Raw genomic sequence first — 12,578 nt, 5'->3', positions numbered from 1 at the left:
TGCTACGTATGTAGTGTGCAACAAGTTGGGAATTTTGAATGAACAGGAAGCAAGCTCACTAGCCAAAGTAGTTAAGGTGACTGCTCGCATAAATTGGGAAATCCAGATTCTTGGTCTAGTCTGGTATAAATATTCACTTATCACCATTGAATTTATTTTGATGTCCGATTATGGGTAATGTCAAAATTTAAATTCTGTGATGTACACATACAGCTGCTGTACCATGAACAGTGTCTGTTCTTTCGGACATGACTGTCGATGATGTATACGCATATGAACTTTCACCTACATCCAGCTGTGTCTTATGGGTGTTTCACTTTTTTTTTCTTTTTTTTTCAGGCAATGTGTGCACGCGTGCACACACACACACACACACACACACACACACACACACACACACACACACACACACACACCCCTGCATGGCTTCATTATCCCAGCACTGTATGGTGGGTTGTGCCACTGGAATGGGTGAGGGGAGACAGCAGGTAAGAAATTGTAGGGAGTGCTGGGGAAGGTTGGCTGAAGCTGGGAAGGTCGGGCAGAAATTGCACAGGATGTGAATGTGGTACTGATGAATTCTCACTGATGCTGGCAGGGGAGATGTGCAAAGTGCACACTGACGTGTCACATGTAGGAGTGGACTGGGAGGGAGAAATAGAAGCGAGGAAATGGATGACTGCAAAGAGGAGAATCTGAGAGCAGGATGAGTGAATGAGGGTTAAGGGAGTTGTGATGGAGATAGACATTGGACAGGTAACTAGCGAAAATTGAGGCCAGGATAATTATGGAACCAAAGGATGTATTGTAAGGACAATTCCCATCTGCTGATTCACAGATGCTGATATTAGGAGACAGGATGGAGATCCCAAGTGTTGTGAAGCTGCCATTCAAGTTAAATATGGTACACTCAGTAGCATGTTCTGCCAATAGGTGGTCAACTCTGTTCTTGACTATTGTTTGTCAGTAGCCATTCATTTCAGAGGACAGTGTGTTGGTGGTCACGCTCTCATAAAATACTTTGCAGAACTTTCAGTGCAGCTAATATACGACATCATTACTTTCGCATATGGCTCTGACCCTGAGGTATAGAATATGCTGGCATCAGAATTGGCTTGGCTGAATTGTGTGCGAGCAATAGATAGGTCTTACAACTGTGACTTCCGCAGGTGCCTAGCCCAATGACATGGGGTTGGGAGTAGGTGTGTTGAAAGGATGAAATACGATTGTTTGTGTGTTGCAGTACCAGTCTGGGAGGGGTGAGGAGGATTAAGGGTAAGATGTTTCTCATTTCTGACTGTATCAATAAGTGGCTGAAGCCCTATGGAAGAGTATAGTTAAGTTGTTCCAGTCCAGGGTGCTATGAGAGGGATTCTCCTTTGCAGCTGATTTGTGTTGGTGGATGGAGGATTGGGGATATGCTCATATGTAGAAGCAATGCAAGAGGTATGTATATGTAGTAGGTTTGGATGGTAATGCCTGTTTGTAAAGGCCTTAGTGAGACCATTAGCATACTGGGCAAGGGATTGGTCATTGCTGCAGATGTGCAGTCCTTGAGTGTCTAGACTGTATGAGAGGGCCTCTTTAGTGTGAAAAGATTAACAGGTATCACATTGCTGGTATTGTTGATGGTTAGTGGGCTTGATATGGACAGAGGTTTTGATCGATGCATCAGAGATGTGGAGGTCTACATCCATGCATGCATGAAAGTGGCATGATGGGCTGAGTAGGACCTAGTCCATTGGATGTGACAAGGTGTCGAGGCTGTGGAAGAATGAGGGTAGAGTGTCTTTGCCTTGGGTCCAGCTCATGAAGGTATCATCAATGCTGGACAAGCAGTTTGGTGTCTAGGAATGGTTTCCTCTAGATATCTCGTGGTCAGGACACAAGATTTTATTGTGCATTATCCCATCAAATAAGACGTATTTATGGGTAATGATGCAGAGTGTCATGTGCATAAGAAATGAGGTGACAAGTCTGGTGTTCGTTAAGTGTTGAGAATTATAGTTTTTGAGAGAGGCGAGGTCATGAGCATGGGGATGCTGAAGTATTGTAAGGTGGTGTCAACAGTAATGAATAGGAATCCACGTGGTAAAGGGAGGGGGGGGGGGGGAGGTTAGGTTGTTGAAAGACTTTGAAGTGGCTTACCACTTATAAGCCCTTGTTTTACTCACAGTAGACAAAAAAAATTAACATTTATACAAATCTGCTGGACTTCCTTTCCATTCTTACACCAAATTTTGACACGAATTATCTGATCCATTTTTATACAAAGTAAATAACTGCCTATACTACCAAAACACACACAATGTTTTTGATAGATGACAAGAGACAAAGTATCTAATATGGCTCCAGACATGTTTACCAATACAGCAAAGAAAAAAATTATGTAAACCGCACTAACACGACAAGTGAAATTACAATATCCTATTACCTTCTGAACACAGCTCATATAATTGGATTTCTTAAATGGAAGAACATAGTTAACTTGCAAACAGGGGATAATTTTCAAATAGTGGCCATGTCTAAAAAACAATTTCATATTAGAGTTAGAGTGTTATGTGTGTGTGCTTGATTTTTCAAACAGTTGGCTAAGTGAAGTTTGACAATTTACACCATATTTTCTTACAGCATATACCTACTCAATGAAACTTTACAAGTTCTAAACTTTTGCAAATTATTACTGATCTGAAACTACACTTATGTTGCTGCTACTTCTTCATTTTTTCCAATGTACTAATTTAAAAACACAACTAAAGTAGGAATGTTTTTGTTACTAACCAATTCTAATGAAGAGTCAACTATCTCCAGAGGGCATGGTGAGCTACAATTAACATGAGGCATTATCAAGAAAGGTTCCTTCGCAAATGTTTTGGTAACTGGTTCAAATTTCATGGAAAAGAATTTAGCATTCACATCAAATGGTTTCACGATTGGCAAAGTTAATGATACTTCCTTCAGGCAGGAGTTTTCAACTGGCGTAGAGTCTCTGAATAAAGTTAATGAGTAGGAAGCCTGCAACAGAATACACGAAATAACAATTTTTCCATTCTTTTGGTGTCAGATACTAATTTTACTAGCTTATGTTTCTATGTCAACAGAAGATTTATATGCAAAAAACATATGAGAAATATTTTTAGAATGACACAACTTAGTCAAAACATTATGGCTTTTTTGAATAGCCATAAAAAGAGTAAATGATGATCATACATTTATAGTAAAATAGCGGTGTCCAGTTCGATGCCCTCTCATGTACAGAACTTTCTCTTCAGTTGCACCTTTTTCCACGTTTCGTAGTTCAAAATGAATGGGAAGTGACAGTAATTCGCCTGCGACATTGTCACACATTTGTGCTGCAACAAAAGTCAATGAAATTGAGATAATACTACCACAGAAAATAGTCATTTCATTTCTGAAAAATTTGACACACTGTCTAAATATAAAAAATTAAAGATGTTTCATTAGTGATCCAAAAACACAATCACAAATTTCTTTTAAAACTCCTGCAAATGAAAGAGCTGCCCAGAAAATTCTGAAAGGTGTGTGTGTGTGTGTGTGTGTGTGTGTGTGTGTCTGTGTGTAAACCAGGGTTATATCCTCAGCTGTTCCTAACATTTTCCTGTCAATTATCACTTCTTTCAGCTCTAGAAATGATCTATATATGAGAAAAATAGTGAGATGCAGTGCAGTTCAGAATCACTATTAAACTGTAGGTCTCTGATAAATGGTTGAGTCAGTCAGTTCAAGGCTCACAGGATGGCTAGGGCATAACAACTCCAATAGAACCAGGCCCAGCAAAGCAAACTGACATTCAAACAAACCTTCTAATCAATGATAGCTTTACTGTAAGCTTATGAATGCCACACCTTGGCTGAGGAACAATATTATTTTGCACAGTTTAATCCCTCAAATGCAGTGGAATATGCTACATGTCTCTCTACACAGCTTTTATAATTATTATGATCATATTTATTTTTTTACCGTTGTCGCTATCTGCTATCTGGGTTCTGTAATTCAGTATCTACTAGCCACTCTTCTTCTGACAATCATTTTATTTACTGTTTTTACATGAAATGTTTCTCTAAAATTCCACATTACCTTTTGTATATTATTTTGGCCAGCAGCATGCTATAGTGGCTGATACTTTTTTCTGACAAGATTTTCATCAGACTTCTTTTATGCACAAAACTTACTTCAAACACTTCCTCAATTAAAAGGGTATTTACCCACAGTGCAGAATACCTGCTCTTAGATTCTGACATTCACTTACTCTTGTTTATGTTTTCTCCTATGACACTGCTATGCCAGTTTATGCCTGACAGCTTTGGAAAAATGACAGTTTTTAGGTTTTCAGACAACTTTATCTTTATGTGTCTGCAGCTCGTGGTCTTGCGGCAGCGTTCTTGCTTCCCGCACGTGGGGTCACGGGTTCAATTCCCGACGGGATTAAGGAATTTTCCTGCCTTGAGATGACTGGTTGTTGTTGTGTCGTCATCATCATCATCATCATCACCGTCATCATCATTCGTCCCCATTGCAGTTGGAGGAAGGCAATGGCAAACCACCTCTGCTAGGACCTTGCCTAGTATGGTGGTGCGGGTCTCCCGCATCGTCCCCTACACTCCTTGGAGTATGGGGGACCTCACCATTATCTTTATGTGGCTGTTCTGTACTTATTGGCACGAACACTGCTCATCTTTTCTGGAAGTTGTTGACTAGCAGAATGATGCATCATAAAATTCCCATAAATTTCTATTTGAATTTCAAAGCTAATGCAATAACTCCAAGCTACACAAAAGAAAAAATTAAGCTCCCAAGCTACAGAGAGGGGGAATATTATGAGATGAAAGACTGTGACCAGGATTACATACCACACATAGTACTAAAATAAAATAAACTGTGTACAAGAGAAAAGGATTATATGACATCAGAGGATACGAAGATGAAAGTGACATAAGGGCATTTAGATCAATTCAGATTTTTAAATAAAAAAAGTTGAAACAACAAAGAAAGTTTCTGATGAAAGAAAAGTTTTTATTGTATAAAAACTTAGCCAGAAGAAAGGAGTTCTTCAATAGCACAATTGTGATTCTGACACACAACATTAAGTTTCTTAGTGGCATTTATGATTCCTTCTGCCTATCCCCAGTACATCTAGGCACAGACTTCAGGCATCTCTAAGTCACTCTTTTATGCATACAGGGTATTCTGTTGCTTCATCATTTAGCTTAGTACTTCAGTTATCGAGTCTTCTCACCTTAGCATGATTAATACCCATTACAGCCCATATTCTTGTAATTTGTTGCTTCTCGTATTAACAAAGCCTTTTGCTATTTCTTCTTTATAGATTCCAAGCGACATTCTATTGGTGGTTCAAGCATTAGTTATTATCCAATTCGCGGTGAATATTTATTTTGATGGCCTTCTAGTGCCTGTTTATGCAGTATATCTGTATAAAGCTGCTTGACAAGTTCTGAGGTGTTGTCTGATGGTGTTATGAGAAACACACAATCTTTCAATGAGGTAGTTGCTCACCATCTTCAGTTTTAACTCTGGGGAAGTGCAGTGGCACCACAAGAAGACCCTACAGGGGATTTTGACACCCACAGGCTGTTCCAGTGAAATGTGCTGGGAACCCAGCATGCTTGGTGTGGAAAAATCCCAGCTGCAAGCTACAGATCACAGCATGACCTTTTGTTGAATACTTTTCAACTCAATGGAACTTATCAGGAAGAACACCATCACATCTCCTCAAACATGTGCTCACCTTGACTAATTTTTATTCAATAACCAATATTTTGAATAAATTGGTAAGTTGATATGAATGGCCCTCTGTGTCGCATAGTATAGCTAACATTTTTATGGAAGACTTCAAGCATAAAGCACTTCAAACAGGATTTCCGAACCCCAAATGTTTTTGGAGAAATGTAGACAATCCCTTTGTGATGTGGCAATATGGGTCCATAACACTACTTTCATCTTCAGAACACCTACACTCTCTCCATCCTAGCACTTGTTTGAGTATGCAAAAGGGGAAAAATGGAGACCTCCATTTTCTGGATTCATAGTTTGTAGAAAACAAGATAGCTCCTTGAGTCGTAGTGCATACTGTGTACCAACATACACTGACTTGTATTTACAAACAACTAGATGTCATCACATATCCTAATGCAGCAGTGTTTTAGGGACACTCATTCACAGAGTTATATCTGATACCGAGAGCTTGTCAACAGAGCATAGCCATCTCTGCTCTGTGCTTGTTCAGAATGGGTACTCTGAGAAGCAGGTTTGCCAAGCATTTTGACCATCAAACACTATTAGCAGCCATAAGTTATGGAGAACTCAACTAGGATGGTTTCCCTGCTCTACGTTGCCAGTGCATCCCTCAAGATTTTCAGGCTTTGCAAAAGCACAAGGCAATTGTCTTCTAACCTCCGGCCTATGGACAAACAATGCCATGTTCTGCAAAAGATGACCTCAGTTGAGGAAGAATAGGAATATAAAAGATCCTGTGTCAGTGCATAAATTCTACACTGGTCAGATGTGCCCACCATTAAAGACAGATGCAATGAACATAGACATCACACAAGATTAAGTCAGGCTGAAAAGACCCAGCTATTACTCATCACTTTCTAGATAAAGGACATGACATGAACTACACAGACACACAGATCACTTCTTATCCACTGCCCTGCAGAGTAAAAATTCAATTGGAAAGATCATTTCATTCACCTCCATCTACAGGTATTCCATCATAGAAAACAGTCAAAATTATGTGTATCAATTGACTAACTCAACAGACACACAGGATTTCGTCTTCGAAAAGGATGGGAACTCGCTTTGTTGGCACTAAAGCACTGGCAGCCACAGAGAAATGAATTCAATGAGACCACTCCAAAGAGGACTCGAAGCCAAGATAGACTGGTTGAGTACCAGTCATTACCTGCATACATACGCTGGTTGGATCCAAATGTCATTTCCCCAGCAAGAGGCTCTGGATGTCAAAGTCCTTGTAATGATATTATAACCATGCACCTGGCATCAACACCCCCCCCCCCTCCCCAAAGTCAGAGCTGTAGATGACGAACAACTATCTCACTGAAATATTGCTGAAGTTTCCATGACACCATCTGACACAATGCCTGAGGACCTCTCAAGCAGTTATTATATCAGCAAAGCCTCAAACAGCACAATATGAAAAAAAAAAAAAAAAAAAAAAAAAAAAAAGAACCGACTCAGGATCTTGCTAAACTTACTGGCTCCTATTTCACCAAGCAATATTTTTCGTTCATATGTAGACACACTTATTTCAGTTCACTTTTAATATTGCACCGTAGTTACGTAGCACAGAGTTACACACTGTACGTCAGAATCCCAATGCAGCAATGACAGTACAATACCTCAAACTCTGCAAGTAACATTTCCCCCCCTTTTTTTTTTTTTTTTTTGATAGATTAGTGGTACTTTATCTGAGTTTTAACTTTCCACCAAAGTATCTTCTGCCACACCACCATGGCTATTTTGTTAGTATAGTATGCCACTAAGCAATGCTGATGTACAGCAATAACAATTTTGGACTCAGAAAAGAAAGCATGCAATATGCTTTTCAGTCACTGTAATGGGTATATATTTTCTGATGTATGTGGCATATGATGATTTGTGAAGTAGTGATGTATGTGAAAGATTAACCAAGCAGTAATCAGAATGAATTTTGTCCCTACAAAGTTTTAAAAAAATACATGAATCTATATTAGTGGCACGAACTTATAACAAAAATGATAATCAGATGTTTACATGCGGAAAAGTCATTGAAAAGAGTTAACACACAAATTAATGCCGCATAGAGCCTCGTAACTGAGCCTCGTAAGTGCTACACGAGTCAACATTCATTTCATTCACATAAAGCATGACACAGCACAACAAAGTGCTGGGAGAGAGAAGCTTTTATATAATCTGTATATCATTTTAATGTGTGTAGCTATATGACTGTAGATTTGTAACTGAATCATTCTGCTTCCCTGGCAAACGTGATACCACTCACTCGACAATCCTCTCGTCAAAATCTGACATTTTAGTAACTTTCACCAACATATGGAAAATGCTGACTGTATCTAATAGAACATGTACAGGGGGGAAAATAAAAAATCCGAATTTTTCATTTTTATAGGATTGAAATTAAGTGTTTTATTTCTAATGATGCACAGTACTGTTCAAGTAATTGGAGTCTTCAGATAAGCACATGACGCACCTTAAGCTATTGAAGCTAATGTGGGAATTATGATGCCATTTCTTTTTTATAATACCATTCCAGTAGTTGCTCCCTAGAGAGAATGGAGATGTATTTAAGGCATTAAACTCATTTGCACAAGCCAGTTTCAGTTCCAATACCAGAATTTTGATTCAGAGTTTCTGTGGCATCGATATACTGTTTAGGATGAATACTTCACTCTTATGGATGCCAACTACTTCAACAGTACACATGATAGTGTATCATTCTTATTGATGCAGCAATGGAATAATTGGGATTAGTCACTGAAACAGGTTAATTTGCACTGGTTCCTTTAATGCAGTGGCAGTCAACCTGATCCCTATTGCCCACTAGTGGATGTTCCAGCTTCCATAGAGGGCAGTAGGGGTTCTCAAAACATTTTCATTAGATTTTCATAAAATTTTGACATAAAGGATTTGGACAGTAATTATTATCATATGCTTTAACTTCCTGTAGCTCTGCTTTATAAAATTTGCAAACTATAGTTACTTCTCTACTTCATAAATCACATTTACTGAGAAATCAATGAGTGGTTAGAAAATTTTTTAACTAACAGAGATACAAGAGTGGGCAGCAGGTAAAGGTTGACTACCCCTGCTGTAATGCAGCAAAATGATGAATTGCTACCCTCTTTATTTGCCACTGAATAATTTAATGCTAGTTATAATTTGCACCTCACCTTCATAATGGAATCCTACAGTTTTTCTCCAAAACCACAAATGATATGCACTACATAAGATAACAGTGATATACAAAGATGCAAGTTATTACATGTTACCACTCCTGGGTGAACCTTAGTTTTACTCCTTTTTAATCCCACTTTACTTACTTGCTTGTTCAATGCTGGCATCATCAGTGCTTGTCTGGAGCATTACATCTATACCCACAACATTTAGCTTCTGCTCTTCGGTGTTGTTTACGACAATTTTAATTGGGTACCATTCACCAAGAAGTGCTGGTTCATCATGGATAACAGTAACATCTAGTTTCGAGTCACGTGGCACAATTACTGCAGAAGTCAATGACCTGATGTTATCAAAGTCAGGCATACTCACAGGCGACGGTCTGTAAGGAAAAAAGAACTGGAGATAGGGAATTTCAAGCAGAGCTGAGATAAATGATCGTTGCTTTCATCAATTTACCATCTTATTAAAATGAGTAAGCAGAGAAAAGTAAATACTAAACCTGCAATGTAAAGTCAGGCAGGAAGGTGTTACACTTTTCAAAACATTCTAACATAATTAATATTTTTAATAGATTTCAATTTCTGTTTTCCTCAAAGACTACAAATACAATGCCATCGTCCAAGTGGCAGCCATTCTTGTTCAGGCATTGTTTCAGGAGTGTGGAATAACTGCCTATACACATTTCCAGCATAGCAAGAAGAATTTCTCAAGTAATGACTTCTGAAGGAGTTTCAAGAGTTGTGGTTAAACCATGTAAACCCAAGATTTCTGGTAGCCCCCAAAGAAATAATCACACTGAGAAAGACCTGGAAACTGAGGAGACCACTCCACATCCCCACGCAATGAAATGAGGCGACCTGGAAAACGCTCCTTTAGAAAACCCATGTGTGGTCTCAAACTGAGACGTAACCTCGTCCTGTTTAAACTAAATGTTATCAGGGTCAATCTGATATCTTCTCAATTCTGGCATAAAAAATTCTTGCATCATGACATAACACTGTCAGTTGAAAGTCAGTATGTTAATTTTCTCACAAAAGTAGAGTCCAATGATGTCAAACTGGTCGAATCCACACCACACTGTTACTTTCTCACTATGTAAGGGCCTCTTGTGGAGTTCCCATGGATTATTTTCTGACCAATACCAGCAATTTTGTTTGTTCACAGCACCTAATAAGTGGAAATGAACCTCATTACTTATTTCCAGAATACTGACATTTTCCAAGGTTACTAGCATTCTTTCTGCAGACATATGTCAACCATGCGTAGTCATTTTGCTTCAGTTGTTGAACAACCATGATTTTAAAAGGATGAAAGTGGATGTCAAAGCACAAAAGTGGCAAAATGGCCAGTCTGAAATGTGCAAAGGTAAAGCGTGTCATACTGCTGAATACCGAGAGCTGGCCTCTGTGACTTGTCCAACTTTCTTGATGTTTTCTGCTGTTATAACTGTCCAAACACCTCCCTAAGCTGTTCCAGGTCTCACTGTGCCTCTCTCATTCTCAATTTGTTGAACCACTTGGCTTTTGTTGGATGAGAAAGGGCAGCACTGTGTCAACCAACACTAAGCTGATTGTGAACTCTTCGCTGTGTCTGCACTACCGAATGATCAGTCACAACAAAGATCTTGTAAACAAGAAACATTGTTCAACTGACCACAGCTCAATAGTTACTGAAATGGCAACTAATAATGAATGTACATCAACCACTGTGCATGTGATACTTCCCCTACCACTTAAGTTATGGTGGGCTCTAAAACAACACTTCTTGTGGCGAACCAAGTGCTGTATCATTTGAGAGGTACGGAGGTGAGTGTGCCAGGACTTGCTCCAGTTCACTGTTAGTAGCGCCAGGTCACCACAACGCGCCCATGCATTGCACACAAGTATTGCACCATAATTTAAGAATGAAATTAAAAGTTAAAGTTGCTTTTCGAAACTTTGTCAGCATGTGCTTTAGTATATTAACGTTTAAATGGTCAAATCTCAGATTAATCAGATGAATATTTTTCCATAATACATTGTTTAAAAAAAAAGTGGCGCTAAATAATAAAGCTAGGAACCCAAAAATTGGTCATAATGTGCAGATGTATGTGAAAATTAACTGGTACAAGCCTTAACATGATTAAAGCAATATTTTGCTCAGAATCCACATTTTTAAGACAAATTGAAGGCGCTAACTATAATAGACTTAGAAATATGAAAATTTGTATGAAGCTTCAGTGTAGTATAAAAACATTAATTATATAACCCCACTGAGCTACCTCTAATAGTTTTCAAGTAATTTGCTGAAAACTAAATTTGGAACAAAAATGACCTTATTTATAGAAGATTAAGTATTTGTTATCATAAAGCTAGAAAGTTTTGGCTATAGCACCTGATGAAACCTATTAAATTAAAGACTATAATAAGTTTCAAAGTCAGTATGTAAATAATAACAAATACAAGGTCTCTTAAAGTTGTACTTCAGAGGTCATATTCTACTGTCAGTTCCATTCTAAAAATTCTACAGGGCAAATTATATATATATATATATATATATATATTTAAAAAGAAAGATGATGAGACTTACCCAACAAAAGCGCTGGCAGGTCGATAGACACACAAATAAACACAAACATACACACAAAACTCTAGCTTTCGCAACCAATGGTTGCCTCGTCAGGAAAGAGGGAAGGAGAAGGAAAGACAAAAGGATTGGGTTTTAAGGGAGAGGGTAAGGAGTCATTCCAATCCCGGGAGCGGAAAGACTTACCTTAGGGGGAAAAAAGTACAGGTTTACACTCGCACACACACACATATCCATCCACACATACACAGACACAAGCAGACATTTGTAAAGGCAGAGAGTTTGGGCAGAGATGTCAGTCGGGACGGAAATACAGAGGCAAAGATGATGTTGAAAGACAGGTGAGGTATGAGCGGCGGCAGATTGAAATTAGCGGAGATTGAGGCCTGGCGGATAGCGAGAAGAGAGGATATGCTGAAGGGCAAGTTCCCATCTCCGGAGTTCTGACAGGTTGGTGTTAGTGGGAAGTATCCAGATAACCCGGACGGTGTAACACTGTGCCAAGATGTGCTGGCCGTGCACCAAGGCATGTTTAGCCACAGGGTGATCCTCATTACCAACAAACACTGTCTGCCTGTGTCCATTCATGCGAATGGACAGTTTGTTGCTGGTCATTCCCACATAGAATGCATCACAGTGTAGGCAGGTCAGTTGGTAGATCACGTGGGTGCTTTCACACGTGGCTCTGCCTTTGATCGTGTACACCTTCCGGGTTACAGGACTGGAATAGGTGGTGGTGGGAGGGTGCATGGGACAGGTTTTACACCGGGGGCGGTTACAAGGGTAGGAGCCAGAGGGTGCACGGCCAGCACATCTTGGCACAGTGTTACACCGTCCGGGTTATCTGGATACTTCCCACTAACACCAACCTGTCAGAACTCCGGAGATGGGAACTTGCCCTTCAGCATATCCTCTCTTCTCGCTATCCGCCAGGCCTCAATCTCCGCTAATTTCAATCTGCCGCCGCTCATACCTCACCTGTCTTTCAACATCATCTTTGCCTCTGTATTTCCGTCCCGACTGACATCTCTGCCCAAACTCTCTGCCTTTACAAATGT

At 39.4% G+C, this 12,578-nt stretch overlaps 1 protein-coding gene across 1 annotated transcript in view; it reads right to left on the bottom strand.

Moving 5' to 3' along the window:
• LOC126090089 (trafficking protein particle complex subunit 11) overlaps positions 1-12,578 on the bottom strand; it is a 122,681-nt gene that overhangs the window by 35,008 nt on the left and 75,095 nt on the right. Inside the window, 3 exon segments of the mRNA XM_049906959.1 lie at positions 2,782-3,015; positions 3,211-3,353; positions 9,099-9,334. Coding sequence (XP_049762916.1) covers positions 2,782-3,015; positions 3,211-3,353; positions 9,099-9,334 — 613 coding nt within the window.

This window comes from Schistocerca cancellata, chromosome 1, assembly GCF_023864275.1.
Source record: "Schistocerca cancellata isolate TAMUIC-IGC-003103 chromosome 1, iqSchCanc2.1, whole genome shotgun sequence".
NCBI lineage: Eukaryota > Metazoa > Arthropoda > Insecta > Orthoptera > Acrididae > Schistocerca > Schistocerca cancellata.
Note: the sequence above shows the minus strand (reverse complement) of the source record. Positions and strands in the feature narration are given on the sequence as shown.